This window comes from Paramisgurnus dabryanus, chromosome 15 (genome assembly GCF_030506205.2).
Source record: "Paramisgurnus dabryanus chromosome 15, PD_genome_1.1, whole genome shotgun sequence".
Classification (NCBI taxonomy): Eukaryota; Metazoa; Chordata; class Actinopteri; order Cypriniformes; family Cobitidae; genus Paramisgurnus; species Paramisgurnus dabryanus.
The window spans coordinates 22,141,439-22,161,317 of NC_133351.1; the positions used below are offsets into that span (position 1 = coordinate 22,141,439).

Below are 19,879 nucleotides of genomic sequence, written 5' to 3' on the forward strand. Positions count from 1 at the left end.
GTTCCACCACATCCCGAAGATGCTCTATTGGGTTGAGATCTGGTGACTCTGGGGGACATTTACAGTAAACTCATTGTCATGTTCAAGAAACCAATTTGAAATGATTCGAGCTTTGTGAAATGGTGCATTATCCTGTTGGAAGGTAGCCATCAGAGGATGGGTACATGTTTGTCATAAAGGGATGGACATGGTCAGAAACAATGCTCAGGTAGGACATGGCATTTAAACGATGCCCAATTGGCACTAAGGGGCCTAAAGTGTGCCAAGAAAACATCCCCCACACCATTACACCACCACCACCATCCTGCACAGTGGTAACAAGGCATGATGGATCCATGTTCTCATTCTTTTTGCGCCAAATTCTGACTCTACCATCTGAATGTCTCAACAGAAATTGAGACTCATCAGACCAGGCAACATTTTTCCAGTCTTCAACTGTCCAATGTTGGTGAGCTTGTGCAAATTGTAGCCTCTTTTTCCTATTTGCAGTGGAGATGAGTGGTACCCAGTGGGGTCTTCTGCTGTTGTAGCCCATCCGCCTCAAGGTTGTGCGTGTTGTGGCTTCACAAATGCTTTGCTGCATACCTTGGTTGTAACGAGTGGTTATTTCAGTCAAAGTCGCTCTTCTATCAGCTTGAATCAGTCGGCCCATTCTCCTCTGACCTCTAGCATCACCAAGGCATTTTCGCCCACAGGACTGCCGTATACTGGATGTTTTTCCCTTTTCACACCATTCTTTGTAAACCCTAGAAATGGTTGTGCGTGAAAATCCCAGTAACTGAGCAGATTGTGAAATACTCAGACCGGCCCGTCTGGCAAAAACAACTATGCCAAGCTAAAAATTGCTTTCCCATTCTGACTTTCAGTTTGGATTTCATGAGATTGTCTTGACCAGGACCACACCCATAAATGCATTGAAGAAACTGCCATGTGATTGATTGGTTGATTAGATAATTGCACTAATGAGAAATTGAACAGGTGTTCCTAATAATTCTTTAGGTGAGTGTATAAGTAAACAACTTTGAAAGCACTTTGTTGTTATTTATTCTTAGCGGAGTTTACCGGAAGTTACGTGTCTTTGTTTATGTTGCTACTACTGAAACCGTCTATAAAGTCGGAATACACTGCAGAATTTTGGCACTCCTATAAGATCTTTTACCTTATCACACTGTGCGACATGGGTTGTTTAAACTTGCGTATGACAAGCATATAGACTGTACAATGATGACACAGAAGCTTCAACGGCTCTGCCACATGTTATCGCAATGTCACCAGCGTGCGCTAGTGGTAAACAAATACCAGTACGCAGGTCGTAGCAGCAAACACACCGTGCGCTACTCAAGCTGAATTTCTGACACTGTCAGAAAACTATCATAGGCTATCTTTGGATGCAAGACCGGGAAAACGGCTGTCTTTGAACCTCTCTCACTGTGCGACATACAGTAGGACCACCGATAAAAAGCCATGATCACAGAAATAGCGACGATTGTTTCACGATAGCAATCTGGGACAGCCAAATATCGTGCAGTGTATCCCAGGCTTTAGTGAGATGAACATGAGAGTGAGATGTCCCACTATACCTCATGTGGCTGAGAGTGAGATGTCTCAATCCATCAGTCTCTTTCTCTGTCTTAGTTTGCGAAATGCTAATAGTTTAAGATGCCTCAGCCCTGATTTGGAGACTTAACTTGGAAAACTTATATGAAGTAGTTGTTTGATGCCATCAATAGCTTTATGCCTTACAAGTTAAGGATTTAATGTTGGCATGGAAACAGCTATCCGTTTCCATGGGACCTTGTTGAGTAGTTGTTATGGTAACGAGCTCATTTCTGTAGAATATGACATCTAATATTTAGGTGTCGATTCGATTTCCTCTGGGGAGTGTGGGTTTCTTGTTTGTTTAGTATGCGTTTATGCTAAGATGAAGGAGGATTATTGAATTTCCCCCATTACTGGGACCATAATGTATAATGGTTATATTGAGTCAGAGATGATTGTGGGGGTGTGAGTGGTGTTACAGTACTAGTGACGATTGTCCCTCAGGTCCTCGCCTACGTACAAACACACACTCACCCGCACTCCTCCACAAAAATATCTGTATGTGAGCGAGCTCCCTTTCACACTCCCACATTATCATCATCTCTTTTAGACACACACAACGTATAAAACAACAATCAGAGACGCCCAAGTAAAAAAATCACTGTCTTTTTATCCTTGTCATCCCTTCCTCACGTTTTCCCGCCTTTTCTCGCTCTCTTCTGTGATTCATGAGGTGGTAGGTCCTTCTTGTTCATTGGGGTGTGAGAGACACAGTGGGCCCTTATTAAAAAACCCAGCAGAGGGCCACCACCTCGGTCCCAGGCTCATTTGACTATCTCATATCATTATTTTGTCTCTGTGTCTAACATCTGTGATTCTTCAAAGCGCGGCAGGAGTAACCTGCTGTTAAACAGTGCCGTGTTTCCTTTCTTTCTTTTCGTTGTTTCATTTGCATCGTTGCCTATCGCCGTTCCTGTGACTCATTTTTTTTCTCACGCTGTCTCCTCTTTTGTTCATTTTATATAAACCACGTGCCCATTCCATCCTGCTCACTGCTGCTTTATTAGCATTGCGTAGCTTATATAGGGCTCCTGCTCTGCGACTGGGCAGAGATAATGTTTGAGTAAACAGGAAGTAGAATAATTGAGCTCTCATCATGAGAGCGAGTGCAGTCGCATGACATGCGCGCAGGTAAACCTTCTTGCTGAATCCCTGAGGGTCAATTTTCAGATGTATAGCAATGCTACAGTAGTGCATGTGTGCATTACATTTACTTAAAGCTTGCACTTCTGGTTTTTATTTGTTCATGGCCATTCGCTTTGAAATTGAGAGACACTTATGTACCTGAAAGCTTTTTATGTTGCTGTGTGAGTTAAAGCTTTACTTTCAGAGAGGACTTTATACTTTGGTACTCATATGAGCCAAACACTTCACATTTTGTAACATATGGGTAGGCCCAAGGTTGCCATAAACAGGATCCCAATTACAATTCTTTTAAAGTTTTCTGTACATTGGACCTAATCTAATAAATTTACCAATGACTTTCTGCATTGATTTTGAAGAAAATTTCTACAAAATGGATTAACTATTTACATTCATTTGACCTTGTAATATGTTTAATAGAACTGAAAGTACATGTAGCAGGCTGAAATTTTTAATATTCTTCTGTACTTTGCAGATCTGCGGGTGCGGACTTTTTATGCGCCTGTTTATGGTTTACAGATTGGTAATGTCGCTTTCATAATTCGGGCTTAATTAGATATTTTCAAATTGACTGTGTGACACCAATCCAAAAGCGATGCATGCACTTCTGTGTACTTCAGAAGTGTGTGCACCTCCTGCCGGCACTTTGAAAACCATTTTCCGAGTGATGAGAAGGTGCAATGTGCAACAGAAGCATTTGATTAGCTGCTACCGGTGCTTTTCCATTTTGGTGCACTTCCGATGGCTGTCTGTAAGTGCTTACACGGAGACCCTGTTCAATGTTAGAAATAAGCAATGATGGAGTCTTTGAGGGGGTGACAAATTCCAGGAAGCACCAGATGCCCCTCATCATCCACTGCTAACAGTATTAGATTTCCATGACACTAAAATCAGCTTGCAACTTGTCCAGTGATTTGAGTGAGGTGTATGAGATTGGACAGATTTTCCATCGGCCTCAGATAGAAAGATATATTTTCATGTTTTAAAATCTATAGTAACATCAACTATGAAACGACATACCTGGAAATTATGTAGTTATTAAACCGTGTTAAAGGCGGGGTGCATGATCTCTAGGGTTGGGTACCTTTCACATTTTTACCGGTTCCGATGCCGGTACCTGGAATTCGATACCGGTACCCAGCGGTACCTTTTTCGGTACTTTACTCTGACTTAAGTGACTTTCAGTGGACATAATAAGCCCAAACCTCTCATTTTCAACATTTTGTTATTTATTTCGACATGTTTAATAATACACAAAATCTTTAAAAAAAAAAAACATCCTTATAACATCCAGGGCATATGTCTTACATATAAATAAAATAAATAAATAAAATATATAAGTAAGACAAATGATCAATGAACATAAACGTCCTAAAAGCAACATAAAACTAAACTTTTATGTAGAAAACAATACTAGCAGTTGATTTTTAGAAAAATCAGCATGTCAACGTTCTCAGGTAAAAGCCATGACAGAGCGGTAGAGAACACTCGCTCTGAGGATGTAGAAGAGGACTGGACACAGAGATACTTTTTTGCCAATCTGGCCAGCATTGGCATTTGGTCCGCATGTGGTTGAATGAGTTCAAACAGCCACACGGACCGCCTTCTCTCCTCCTATTTATCTAATCTGAGGTACTGAGGACAAAGTTTTACGTCATTTCTGACTTTTAGCGTGAACACACAGTCTTTAGGCTTTCATTGATAAAACTAAAAGCGGCTGATCTCCGCAGTTTCATTTCGCGAGCGCGTGAAAGTTGTGTGATCTTATTTCATTAATTGTGCTGAAAAATCTGAGAAAGCTCCAACATATTCATGTACAAAACACTGTGCAGCATGTTTACTTAAAACACAAGCATAGTATTAGTTCGCGTCCATTTAAACCCGTCATTACTCCAGCTTGCGTTAAAACGAAAGCAAAGGGACTTCCCCGCGATCTCCACGGACCACCACTCAAAGAAATCAGGACAGAAGCGATCGAAAGTGGACAAAAGAGACGGACTGGTGTTGCTAAATACCAGGTGTAAAAAGAATTTGTCTCTCTCGTCCACTAGTGATCCGATCGACGAAAACGCATCTTAATAAGCTTTTATATAAGCTTAATAAGCTGTGCTTTTAAATACACACTGTGTTTAAATGAGTGCTTCCTCAGGTTGGATGTATTACCACTGCTTGCCTTGCACTTACGGTTACAAATATTACAGGTAGCATTGTCTGCATCATCCTTTGTGAAATTTAACCACGTTAGATCGCTTTCTGTTAGCCATTAAGCAAGTTGCAAAGGGGTGTCACTTACCACACGATCTCTCTCTCTCTCACGCGCGCACACGCTTTCGCTACGTACCAGACTCACACGGCGTGCTGACATGTTCTCTCAGGTACCGAAATTGAGCACCGATTGATTTTATGTGAATCGATACTGGGTAGTACCGACGCAATTCGGTCGGTGCCTATAAAAGTACCGAGGTCGGTACCCATCCCTAATGATCTCTGAAAGGCAATGTTGTATTTGAAATCACCCAAACAAACACGCCCCTACCCCAATAGAATCTGGACCTTCTTTTGATAGACCCGCCACACACATACGCTACCCAGGCAACAATGTCGGTTAGTAAACATGCCCCTTACTGCTGATTGGCTACAAGTGTGTTTTGGTAGTCTGCCCGTCAAAGTGGTTTTCAAAAATCATGCACCCTGCCTTTAAACAAATCAAAACTATCTTACTTATATATATTTTGTTTCCTCAAAGTCCCCTCTGCTGAGATTACAGCTTTGCAGATTCTGGGCTCCCAACCAACTTCATGATATGCCACCTGGGATGTTTTTTAAATAGTATTCAAAGAATTTCCAAGTATGCTGGGCCCTTGTTGGCTGCATTTCCCATCCAACTCATCCATTTAAATAAGTAAATGAAAGTTTAGCGTTGTAATAAAATTCATACGTAGGCACAATATTTGTGTACAAAACCAATTGTGGGCACTTTAGAGGTCATGACAAAAACATAAATTCAGTCTAAACAATTAAATGCCCTCATTTAAATTTTTACAGTAGGCAAAAGGATTTGTTGACAACTACAAAGCATACATATCTATAACTAGTTCATTCTGTTGTAGTTAAGATTGTAAGGACATGCTACTTATTCATTTTTAATAAGTGCCCTTGGAAAAGAAATGTGAACAATTTGAACCCTTTTTACCTGCCTACTCCTATTGAGAGAAATATTTTGGTTGTTTATGTTGTTGTTGTTTTTGTGAAAGCCCATTTCTCACCCAGTGATGAGATGCATTGCATTTCTAGTATAGCTTACAGATTTCTGTCTGTTGTTTGAAACCATTCTAATATTGTGTAAAACTGACAAGGGTATCCAAATATGCTCTGAATTTTATGCAACGTGACTACTGCAGATGCTGCTGTCGTGATGCATGCAAATATTGATGATGAAACTAAATATTGCGCAGCCCTAGTCACAAATCGTTATCTACTATATTGTGCCAGTATGACTATGCAAGGGGGAAAGGGGGGCACAACCTAATGCTTTTTGGCTTTGGCTCTATCATTCAAAAAAATATTTAAGTTAGATTAATATTTTTTTACACAACCAACAAACACCTATATGCTACAAATGAACACTTAAAGTTTGTTTGTGGGACCTACTGTCATCATACAATTACACTGAAAGTGACAGGAGTGCAAAAGGTTACAACTTACGCCATAGGTGGGGTTAATTTTGTAACCTGCTAGAAAATTTGGTTTAAACACAAATAATTCAATAAAATTTTGTCTATATACTTAAGGTGGATATTGTTTATATATCTGCGTATAATAGATAGATATCCACACATTCATCCATCCATGATCCTTCATCTAACCATCCTTGTATTATGCATCAATGCATATGAATAGATTTTTTAAAGGGCTGCACAATTAGGAGACAAAAAATTATAATTGTTAGTAATTTCCCCTGATATTGTATTAACAGTTATCATTTTGATTAATAATATTTACATTGTTTTTATTATCATTGTATACTGGAGGCTTAGTTACAACCAACCCCGCTGTGTAAAAATTATTTCTCAGCTATCAGTTACTATGAGTTGTTGACAAATTTCAAAATGGTGTTATGTTTTAGGTAACAAGACAGTGATTAAAATAATATAATGTATGATTTTGTGACTTACACACCCAACTCAGAAATCAAAAATAACATAAGATGAAGAACTTTACTTTTATGCCTCCAAAACACTCTTAGTTCAATATCTTAACCAAAATCTTCTTATAGTAAGACCAAAAGACCAAAAGCACAGGCCTTGTATAAAAATGTAAAGAAGCTGCATATTTGTAGTTAAACATGGTTATTTTTTAAAGGAAACTGGCCTGAAATTGATTAAACTAGTGGAAATAGATGGACTCATTAAAGTATAACTAATTTGCCCATTCACATTTCACGCACAACTGTGCAATGCATTCAGGCACTTCAGCGTGTGCACACAGCAAGCTGTTTTTAACAAAAGATGTGTTTGTATATTTGGTTTATCTGTAATTACAGGCCTGCTTGTGTAGCTCCATGCAAGCATGTATGTGCACACACAGTCGCAGCAGGCTGTACACTGGAGAGTTTGTGCCTTTTTGTCTCTATTTTTTCAGCCATGTTTTATTGGAAAAGGTGCTAGAGGCTGTAGGAGGTAGAAGAAGGGAGAGAAGTGGGCATATCAGAGGTTGCAGAGGACATAAATGGGTTGTTTTTTCTTGAGGCAATACGTCGTATAATAAGAAGGTTCGCTGTTGAAAAGCCCTGCAGAAAGGAATCCTGTTTAAATGTTAATGGGACATAGAGCGAATGGCTTTAGGAATGTGTTTTATTTTTTTGTGAACTGTACTCTCAAACTAACCTTAACTCTCACCCTTTATCCCCGCAGTGATTCCAGACACCCTGGAGGTGACCGCGACCGCTCAGACGCTCTCAAAAGTGGAGGGGGACACGCTACAGCTGAGCTGCGAGGTCACCAGGCAAACCTCCCAACACACGCACGTGTCCGTCAGCTGGTTCCTGCACCCCTCAGACGATCCCGGTTCTGGTCCGCGTGACCTCGTCACCCTGTCACGAGACTTCGTTTTGAGACCGGGCGGACAGTACCGCCAGCGTCTGTCCTCGGGAGACCTGCGATTGGACAAGACCAACGCCACCTCTTACCGCCTCACCATCTACAAGCTGCAGCCCGCAGACCAGGGCGAGTTTTACTGTGAGGCCTCCGAGTGGATCCAGGACCCAGATCGCTCTTGGTACTCCCTGACCCGCAAAGAGTCTGAGAAGACGTCAGTCACAGTTCAGCCCACAGGTGAGTGGTTGTTGATCACTGCATCTTTCTGGGGGTAATTGGTTTTTTGTAGTTTCTAATTGCCAATTCTAAACTAACAGTGACTTTATTAGCACGATGGATAGAAAAGCAGAGCATTATTTCCCAAAGAACTTCCCAAAGAGAGAGAAAGTCCTTAGTCAGGGTTGATGCTGTATTTAATTTACCGTGAACCAAAATGAACTAATTTTCTATTCCTAAATATATCATTGCATTTGATTTAACGGTTGTACATTTTGTGTTACGGATGGTGGGAAAATAAGGACATGTAGCTCAATGGTACAGCATTGCATTAGCTGTGCAAAAGATTGAGGGTTCGATTGCTGTTAATGCGCCGTAAGCTGCTTTGGATAAAAGCATCTGCCAGATGCATACATGTAAATGTCACCGTTTTGTCTCCACCATTAGCTGGCCCACAGCAGGACATACACAGGAAGCTTCTTCAGTTGTTGAGCATGTCATTTCATTGTATTTGTGTGCTTTGTAATGACGCACATCACCCAAGGCCCAGATAGATAGTGTTTGATCCCCTTAACATCAAACCGGCTATCACAGACAGGTGTCTGCTCTCAGGACTCCACTCATTGATATCGCCGGTGTCATTGAGGTGGCGTATTGAACTCTCAGTGGTCTCTCCATATCAGGTAATGAGCCAGTCAGTCGACTCATCTGACTCCAACACATCTGTGGAATAACACAGATAGAGCCAGCGACTGGTGATAACTATCTGACATCTGTTTGATGACCAATGCTATTAAAAAAAGAGCCCCCCCCCAAAAAGCATCATTATTTATTTTCTGTCATGTTGTTCCAAACGTATTGAACTTTTTGAAATGTTTTGGACACTTATTTCCATATAGTAAAGGTGTATAGGATTTGGTACTGTCAAGGATTTTTGCCAAATAGCATAAAGCACTGGTTAAGTAAGTAGTCTACTACTTCAGACACGTTGCTTTAGGTTTGATCTCAATGGTATCTGTTTGAGAAATTATTTTAAATATGCCAAATTTAACTTGAAAGCTGATTTTCAATGAATAACGAATTTCAGTCTGTTTTGGTGAAATATTCCTTTATCGTAATGCACAGGATGTCGTAGATCAAAACTTTCCTTTCTCTGGGATACCCATATTTCACAGGACAGAGGCTGAGACAGAATAATGTCTCCCTCATCTCTGGCGTCAATCCATTACTTCCCAATTTATTACCAAAGCCTCGCTCCATCCCGAGTGTGAGACAGCATGTACAGCAGACACAAAACCTGCCGCTGTCTGACTGACTGATTACATGGCTGTAACTCAATCTCAAAGCACACTTGCCCAAAGTAATTTGATGGAAATGGGAGGCGACAGGGCAGCACCTTATCAAACACACGGCACGGCAAGAGCTGTGGGTGTTTTTTTTATTCTGTCTCTTATTGGTCAAGGGTTCCAAGATGTGGGTGTATGGGTGTATTTTATTGAATGTGTTGTAGGGAGGGTGGCTATTAAAGGAAATCACCACTGTTTTTCAATATTTTACTATGTTCTTACCTCAAGTTAGACAAATTAATACATCCCTATCTTTTTCAATGCATGCGCTTAATCTGTAAATGTACAATGTACAGCATGTCGTGAATGTGTTAGCATTTAGCCTAGCTCAATTCATTCATTAGGATCCAAACAGGGATGAATTTAAAAGCCACCAAGCACTTCCATGTTTTCCCTATTTAAAGACTGTCACATGAGTAGTTAGACGAGTAAGTATGGTGGCACAAAATAAAACATATTTATTTTTAAGCTGATACAAATTGAGACCAATATTGTATGGCAGAAGAGCGCTTAGTTTGCAGCACTTCAACCTCTGGCGCAGTAATATTGATGGAAGTTTGAGTAAGAGGGGGGGTAGTCAGGAGTGATGATATTACTGCACGCCGAGTTTGAAGTGCAGCAAACTAAGTGCTCTTCCGCCATACAATAAAGTTTTCATTTTTTATACGCTTTAAAAATTGCCACGTTTTATTCTGTGCCACCATACTTACTTGTGTAACTACTCATGTAACAGTCTTTAAATAGGGAAGACATGAAAGTGTTTGGTGGCTTCTAAATTCATCCCTGTTTGGATCCTAAGGAATGAATAAGTCTAGGCTAAATGCTAACACATTCACGAAGCACTGTGCAAAGATTAAGTACACGCATTGAAAAAAGATAGGTATGTATTAATTTGTCTAAGTTAAGGTAAGAACATAGTAAAATATGGAAAAACTGTGGTGTCTTCATTTAAGGACACAGTTACAAAATCAGGCAGATGATAAGGAAAGAACCTAATGTGATCTTAATTAGGGTTGAAAATTAGGATAAAATAAATGCAATCCTGCCTTGATCCCAATAAAGCATGGCAGGAGAATAATAAATACCTGTCTATTGAGATACACAGGTAGTAATTTACATTTTTAAGTCTTAAAGGTAGAGTAGCAAAAACAACTTATTTACTGTAGTTTAAAGGCATAGAGCAGTGGTCTCCAACATGGTTGCCCGCACGAAAAGTGTGTGAGGTGCCCACCAAAGCACATTCTACTAAAAGCTTCAATTGTGATATTTATTTATTACGTATTTTTAAATTAGCGTAGCTTCTTGTATGTATATTAACATTTTAAACTATGATGAAACATATTTACAAGTAAAATAAAATAAAATCTATTGTAAAACTAATTAAGAAGACTCTAGATTGTTTTATCCATTGTGGTAGCCCTTGCTCCCAAAAGTTTGGAGACCCCTGGCTTAGAAAAGTTGAAAATGGTCCTGTAATACTAAAATGCCACAAAGTGTAGAAGTTTGAAGCTTTAAAAGCTTGCATTGTTCAGTAATTCAATTGCATATCATCAACTCATTAATCCTGTTTATTGATAAGTGCCTTAAAAGTCAGTGTACCGAACCATTTACAGTAAAAGGTTTTTGAAAGCTTTTAGAGAAAGTCATCTGTTTTACAGTAAACACTAGTGTCCTCGGTTTTCAAATACAGTACACTATCAGAAGACTCCCATTGATTGTTACAGCCCACTAGTATCCAACAGATTCACAGTGATGGGGCCACAGAGACTCCATTTTTATTATCAGTTCATTTAAAAGATGCTGGCACTTGCATGTAGGACATGCAGGTTTATGAAGTGCTTTTAAGACTTTATCATGCTGTACTTTAAATAAAAATACATTTTTAATCTGGGTGTGAGTCGAGGTGATGTTTTTTTGGCCTGATCCTTCTAAATGCAGGCTAGGCTTCACCTGAGTGAGATTCTCATAAAAAATTCCAGAGAGCATTTCAAGAGCAACACTGAGACGAAGGAAGACAGATTTGTCTCCGTAATCCCCTTTTCTAGCTGGCCGCGTCCAAGTGCCCTTCCGGCTAGACAAGACGGTCACAATGTTCTCTGTGTACTAACCAGTGGCCTTTTAGGCAAGGTAGATATGATTGTAATCACACATCTGTGCAGGATTGTTTTTTTTTTTGTAAGATCTGGAATTACATAGTTTACATATGTAATTTTTGGATTACATATCGTCTGGGATTTTGGAATCTGGTCCAAGATGGTCAAACTAGCTATCACATATGGCAAAATGTTTCACACTGGTTTCAGGAACATGGTAGATGGTTAACAATCCAATGGCCGGCTTGAGCCAGCTAATAACCAGTCTGGACCCTGATATGTTTCAAGATGCCGGCTTAAGCAGGATTTTTCCATCAGGTATCTCAGAGCTTTTATAGACTCTGGCACAAGTTCACACACATTGTCACGTGTCATTACTCTGTTTTGCATATTTATATTGACACTAGCTCAATGCACACCATATGTCATTCTCATAACACGTGTTTGTGAGTTTCAACTCTGTGTTAATGTGTTTATTGCTCTGGTGAACTGTGGTGGGAAACAGAAGTTGTGCAGTAAGCATTAATAGGACATCACATAGCTCATTGAAGCATATACAACAGCTGATCGATGGATTCATTTCTGTGGCAAAGCTTTTGGCAACCAATCCCACACAGCAGTTTGCGTTCACACAGCCCCCTTCCATACCATAGTTGTGACTGCACCCACCCACAACACAATTGACTCTTTCTCTCTCTTTCTCTCTATGGTAATCTGTCACAAAAATCTATTACATGTACGCCTGCAAAGTCAAACCTAATGCCGTCATTCAATTCTGACATTTCTTCCCCATTGTATATTCTTTATTCATGTTACTTTTAAATGATCCCTATCATTATGAATGTCAGCAGTTTGTCCACAGTCATTGTATTGTACTGTACTCAACAGACTGCAGTAGCACAAAAGAATGTAAGTTATGAGAGACATTACTAGCAGATGACTTCATAATTAGTTTCTAACAAGTTGTAAACCCCTGAAGGAAGATTCTGATTTAATAAGACGGCTTTGTATAACTTGTGTACAAAGCACTATCTCTTTTAGGATATGAGAAACTATAAAGTTCAGTTAACATACTCTGGAAATTAATGAAAATTAATCATGTTTTTTTATAGTAAAAGTGTGGTAGCCATGTTTGTGTTGTATTGATTGCTATTTGTAAAAACATGGTTTTACTACAAACACCATGGGTAAATTATGGTTATTTTATATATGGGTAAAATTTCTAGTAAAACTATGGTTCTTTTTTGTATATCACATATAGTGCAGCACCACAAATTGTAAAAATAGTTGTAGAAGTGCTTGCTGAATAATTCACATTCTCTAAAAATTTTAAGGTAAAATTAGGGGCGCACCGATAAATGCCGATATACACTAATAATGTCTGGCCGATAACTATTCTGAATCGCACAGACAATATTATTCACAGCTATTTCATGTACTACAGCTTTTGATCAGTAAGTCCTTATCGATCTGAAATCACTGTTAGTTTGAGTCGTTTATAACATGCATTTGAAAAAGCAACACTCGTCAAACTTAATCATTTTACATTTTCTTTATTATCATGAAAATACCTGAAAAGGTTTGAAGAACAGCAAAATATATATATATATTCTTAAGCAGTTTCCTGGAGTTGCGTGTCATAGCTGCGTGTGTATGGTTTTTCATCTACATCGCATATTGAGTTTCTGCACAAGAGCGCCCCCTGGGTTTTGGATGTATCAGCATTTTACTGTAATTCATTAAAAAGCATAGCAAGCATCATCGGCCGATATATCCGTGCACCCCTTTAAAAATTAACTGAACTTGGGTTGTTTTGTAACCCAACTTTGGGTCAAAGATGGACAAACCTAACCTTGGGTTATTTTAACCCAACATACATCTTAACTCTCCTGAATGCTAAGATGGCGGCGCTACCGGCAGCTACCGGAAGTATTTTTATCAAACCTGTGTGTTTTCTTGATTCAAATCCATGACATTTTGCGTTGCTAACATGCTCTACCACTGAGCTACAGTACACATGAGCACATTTAATGAATTCCGTCAACAAAGCAGTGTTTCTGAATGACCTGTCGGTGGGATTAAGCAAGTTTGAAGAGAAAATATTTATAGGTGCTGAGAGCTTTTGGTTAATGTCATCATCTCATTTTTGAAGGAGGTGGCGTTTAGCACCATTGCATTTGAGCTCTTCATACAGTATATTATTTTAGGAATCAAAAATGAATTTTTATTTTGAATGACAATGTTACAAATATGATGGGACACTTGATATCAGTAATGTAGTTATTTTTAAAATGTTCTGTACACATTATAATCGACTGTGTTTGCCAAAGTGATGATACTGTAATTAGACTCTTATTAGTGGTTCATCGTGAACCATCTTTAGTCTTTACATATGAAACATTTTAATTGGCTGTTGATAGTTGCCATGAAAAACACATCTAGGCCTGTTTTTGCTGACCCCTCTGTTCAGACACGGTTTGGCTTTAGTCTTATGAATTTTTAATTCATTTAAGATTCCGCTTTGTAAAACATCAAACGTCGCCCCTCCCATATCCTCTGTGGTGATCTCCGATTTTTCCTTACTTGTTCCCACATGCAGCTCTTTATCTTCAGTGCTAATTAATCTGTCTCAAGCATGCGTATTTGAGCCTAATGCGCAGAGCGGCTCCAGTCAGGCGGGCAATAATGTCCTAATAGAGCATCATGCTGCTTCTCTACAGAAGGAGAGGAAAAACAGCCACTGGCCTTTTTCCTGTGATCTGTGAATGCCGTTTTTAGCACGGGCCTGTTCAGCGTGCCGTTATTTTGGAGCGCGACGCGCAGCTTGAGACGCAAATAATGACTGCATGTAAAAACACACATCATCACCCCCTGTACATTTCCTGAGTTTCTCGCTCCGTGAGAACGATACGTTGTTACGCAGCAAGAAGTGTGTTGTAATAATTAGAGCCCAGGGCAATCACCTCTGAAGAAGTTAAATGAAGTGAAGAAATGCCGAGCACAAACTGCGTGTATCATTTTGAAATGACTCTTCTGATGATTCTTGAGTACTGGGACAAAACTGGTACGCAGCTACAGTAAATGCAAAAACCTTTTCCGCATTCTTCTGACTAAACCCTATAAGTTTGTGTAGTTTTAGTTTAAATGTGGACAGAAGTTCACTGACTATATGCTTTGGTGCACTGTCAATTTTTTAAAATATATTTCTCTCTCTCTTCCTCTCACAGATCGGGACTTCAGTATCCAGGTAACTACAGAGCGCCGGGCCTACACGGCTGGTGAGCCGCTGGAGCTCCGCTGCACCATTGACGCTCAGAATGTTCCAGAGCGCTTCTTTTCGGTGTCGTGGGTCTTCAGCAGCTCATCCATAGCCTTGATAGGACCCAGTGCCGTGCCTTTACTGGGACCCAACTACGTGAAGCGGGAGGCGGACGGGCTCCTGACCGTACGAAAAGAAAGCCCCTCCGTCCACCTTCTCAAACTGCAGCGTCTACTGCCTGAGGATTCTGGGAAATACATCTGCAGAGTGACAGAGCGGGAAAAGACTCTTACTGGGGAATTCATCGACCGTAGCAAACGGTCCCGTAATGTTCAGATCACTGTCACCCCTCTGAGTGAGTATCACAGTTCCTGATTGGCCCCGGAGGCAATATCACTGTTTCTGACTGGGCCCTGGAGCCCTCAGCTGATACCCCCTTAATGGTTTCTGTTATTAAATGAATTAAAGTAACTCTGTTCCAGTAGTGATGTTCATCACCTAAAGTGGATTATTCTGATCTTGTTTACCTTATTACATGAAGTTTATTTAACTAGGTTCAGGAGGACATAGTTATGTGATCCAACCAATCAGCACAAAGAGATGCCTATAAATAGCCGTCCCTCACCTCTGTCCCATGACAGTTTTTTGCAGCATCCCCATCTTCTTACTTCTCAGCTAGTTTCATCTATACCAGTTAATGTAATATGCTTTATCTCATTCCCTATCGATTACATGTTAATGCAAACTCGTAAAGAAACATGAAATTGTAAAGTTCAAAAATTGATTTAGTAATTGTGGGGGTAGACAACTGCTGGCTGTGAATGGGGAGTACTATATACAGTAAATCTCCTGTATAAAATATTATGGTGCAAATCATTTTCTCTGAATGTAGAGGCCTGAAAATCCCTTGAAATAGCTTTGCATTTCAAGTGAGAGCTACTCGAAAAGCCAGGACTAACAGGCATAAAATGAAAGTGCGTCGAGTGGGAGAATGCCGCCCCTTGCAACTCCGCCCAATGAGATCCCAAAGGTGGATGTGCTGTGCTTATGCAAGACGCCACAACAGGGCTGAAGGGTTTGATGAGAGTTAGATGAGAAATAGGAGGTTAATCAAAGGGTTAGTGAGCATCCATCTGTTCCACTTAGATCTCTTTCCCTAAATCTAGACTCTATAACATCCCCACTCTATCTCTGTCCCAATGAGACCTCTCCAATTCAGCCATCCTTCCCTTCAGATTGTCCAGAAAGCACTGGAGCTGAACTGACAACCTGAACAGTCCTATCAGATTCTGTACTTTGAGGGAAATCCGCATTTAGGGTTTCTCTCGGGGATCTTCTTTTAAGAGGGTCTGGAAGATTCTCTAGCCATTAGCAATATTAATACTTAAAGAGAGTCGTAAACTTAATAACCTCAGTTCCATCGTTCATCGTGGTGTAGTGCTAATGTCCCTCTTGCTTTGATAGAAAGAAGAAAAAAAGACGCTTTGAATGAAGCACTTTATTAAAGCATACTTTGCTTTTTTGATTTGATCCCGCAGGAGGCTGTCTGCCGTATTTGCAGGGTTATTAGGGCATTAGATTGATAACTGCAGCATGGTTTTGAGACAGCGTAAAGCTCAGCCTCCTCTGCACTCACATACTCATACTCTCTCTCTCTCTTTCTCTCTTATTTTGCTGTAAACCCCGCAAAAACAACTGAGTAAGTCTTTTAGACAGTATATGGCAGGAGTGTCTACATATAGGGATCCATAAACCTGACAAATTACACCTGATGCAAGACTTGGCTTTCCCTTGCCTGCACAAATTCTGTGTGACAGTGATAGTGTTACAAACAAAATCAATACAACTGAGAGAAAATATTGAGAGAAATAGAAAACATGGACAGGTGAGACTACATCCATACCTCATTGATATTGTATAATCTTATCTCCTCTCCTCTGAGAAATGACTCCTTGGTTTCATTTCTAGTTTTGCTTTTCTTATAAAGTCAAAGCGTCTTTGGTTCATTGGACCTTTAGTTATGGTAAAGTTCTGCCATATTAAGCTGCCGCTGCATTTTAAATATAACCTTGCATTCCCATGGGAAGAGCACAGACTTGGTCTCTTTAAAGTCCCGTTTTTATTTTATCACATGCTGTTTTGGTAGGAATAGGGTTTTTCTGATCAGAACTCTGGAGATGTCTGTGAAGGCTTTGATCTTCGTTCATACTTTCAAGATCTCTTAAGGCTCGAGACCTCTTGATCAGGAAGCTCTCCCCAAAGACATGCTGGCCTGAGGCTTACAGAGTATTCTGCTACAGAATACAGAGCAACAGTGGGTTACAGAAGTTAGAATCTCATTTATTTTCTCTATTTTCTCTAAGTTGTTTAGCAACATTAGAGGTTTATACATTTTTGGAAAGACCCATCTTAAATTCACATAGCACACACTGTTTCTGCTAATCTCATGTTACTCTTGAGTACATTTAGAGTACACTGTAAAAAAACTTTGCTGCCTTAAAATTTTTTGTTAAATCAACTCAAATTTACAAGTCATGTCAACAGAAATTAGCTGTCACAACTTATAAAATATAGTTGAGAAAAGTCAACTTAAATTTATAAGTTATAACAACTCACCTGTAGTTATAACAACTGATCTCTAGTCAAGATAAATAATAGTAAGTTGAAATGACTTGTAAATCCGAGTTGATTCAACAAAAAATTTTAAGGCAGCAAAGTATTTTTTACAGTGTAGTATTGAATTCTTCATATCTCTGAAGAGTATTTTGTTTTATCAGATTTATAAAAGACAGATGAGCTGTACCCCTACTTTTAAAAAAAAAATCGGAGCTCTTGGAGGCGGATTGAGTCTCAAGCACGTAACAACACAAAACATTATCCCGCTATCTCTGGATAACTTTTGATTCACTATATGTTTGTGTCGTTTACATTATATGCACTTATGCGCCTATTGCCAACAAAACACAGACATTTGATGCAGTTTTACTTACCGCCTGCGACTCATAACCCAGGTGCTTTATCACTAGGACCGCCCCGTTTCAATAAAATCCAGCACTAAACAAACACACTTGCATGCTTGTACCCTAGAAAAAAAATCTACATCCATTCATTCCAAAGTGTTTTTATCCGAACACGGGTAGAAAAACACTAATATTTATTAAACAAAACAGGAAACAAAAACCCACGATGGGGCAAACCACATAAAACAAGATATACGGACTTATTCGGACGGGATTAGTTTTCCAAACAACGATTGAGTTTCAACGTGTCCCCCAGGACGTCTGTGATTTTATGTACCGATTCGGACGGGATTAAAATGATGCAGGCTATTCCAGAGATGGGAGTGTCTGTTTCATGCATTTGGGCGTTGCAGAAGAGCACGTGCTCTGGATACGCGTGTTTGTAATGTTTAATATTTTGCTTTAAATGTAAAATTATGACAGAACATGTAATTTATTAATTTAATTTTAACAAATTAAAATTAAAATATACAAATCCTACTAAAGTAACGTTAGTCTACGTGTTTTATATAACTGTCTGCTTATGATAAACTGAAAGAAATGAAGAAATAATGATTAATAACAATTTATTATCTTTTCTTAATTAACATTACCATTCCGGAGTTGAACAACTTTGAACGGAGTTTCTTATAACATTAATGATATTACAGTGTTTAGTCTTAACAGTGTTTGATATTCAGCTCGTCTTGATTTAATTATTTTATTTTGCCGAATGCGTAAAAACATCCATATCTGAATGAATGGGACTCAGGAAATACAATATACGCGCATTAGTAAGACCTTACAGCAGATCATGTTGGCCAAAACACGAAATGAACCCCAAAAACAGTAGGTAAATTGCTCTGGAATTCTTACCGAGGTCGTCAGAGAAAAACACAGACATGGCCGATTCGGACGGGATTAAAAACAAAGAGGACCTCTGAGAAGCACGATTTTCTCAGAGGTCCCCCTGTAAAACTAATCCAGTCCGAATAGGGCTTAAAACACTAAACTAGACTAGACTGAACAATAGACTTAACAGAACTGGACTAAACACTAAATATACAAAAACTTAGTTTGACTACTTAGACAGGAAACTCACAGGCAAGGAACAAGGCAAAATGAACGTAGACAGAACAATGAGTACAAGGACTTTAAATAGAGAGAACTAATGAGGGGCACAGGTGATAATAATAACAGGTAAGGGAGCGGCTAAAAAGTGACGAGACACACAAAATACATGGTTTAGTATACACAATACAGACCACGCGTTCCCCACACAAAACATTGTACTGTCAGAACCCTGCCATACTGGACTAAATATTAAAACAAGACAAGGTTCCGGCAGGATCCTGACAATGTCACTGTAAAATGTAATCATTTTTTATGTATATTCCTTTCCCCATTAACTTCTTGGAAAAATGCTGCTTGGGGACATTTAAAAGATGACTGCAAAGTAAACTGATCCTTTCATTTTGACCTAACAAGGACGTTTTATTTTACAATAATACAATAAAATGTTTAATAGCACTTGTATCGAATAACCTTTCATGTAAATTTTCTCTCTTTCATAGGAAGTAACATCTCTGTATGGTTATCCAGTAACTCTTCAGAGATTATGGAAGGAGAGACCATCCAGCTGAGCTGCATTGTTAACAACACCCTGGGTCCTGTGTCTGTGAGTTGGCTGCGGATGAATAAGGATGGGGTGGGTCCTGCGGTGGACGTGGCTTCTGTGGACCGTGATGGCACAGTCACACACGGGCCCACCTTTAGGGAGCGCAGCACCTACGGGGAGGTCCGGGTGGAGCGCACTCGGCCTGACACGTTCACCCTTTCCTTGTTCAATACCCTTCCCACAGATGATGGCCAGTACCGCTGCAGCGCCACTGAATGGTCTCAGACCGGTACTGCACCTGACTGGATCTGGCAGCAGATAGGGGATGAATCGGCCGCTAAGACCATCACTGTAAAATCAATTGGTAAGACCACCAATGTTTCCTCTACTATTAATCCTTCTGTTTAGGATATATGTGTAAGATAAAGCTTTGAGAAATATGGTGTGGAAATATGTGATTAATTTGCATGAGTAAAACTGGACCATTTTTTTTTCTAGAGAAAAATAAAA

At 39.6% G+C, this 19,879-nt stretch overlaps 1 protein-coding gene across 1 annotated transcript in view; it reads left to right on the top strand.

Annotated features, from left to right (window-relative positions):
* Nucleotides 1-19,879, top strand: part of igsf3 (immunoglobulin superfamily, member 3) — a 173,855-nt gene that overhangs the window by 103,679 nt on the left and 50,297 nt on the right. The window contains exons 3-5 of the mRNA XM_065249009.2: nt 7,656-8,075; nt 14,721-15,107; nt 19,326-19,733. Of these exons, the coding sequence (XP_065105081.1) occupies nt 7,656-8,075; nt 14,721-15,107; nt 19,326-19,733 (1,215 nt within the window). The remainder of the gene's footprint in view (nt 1-7,655; nt 8,076-14,720; nt 15,108-19,325; nt 19,734-19,879) is intronic.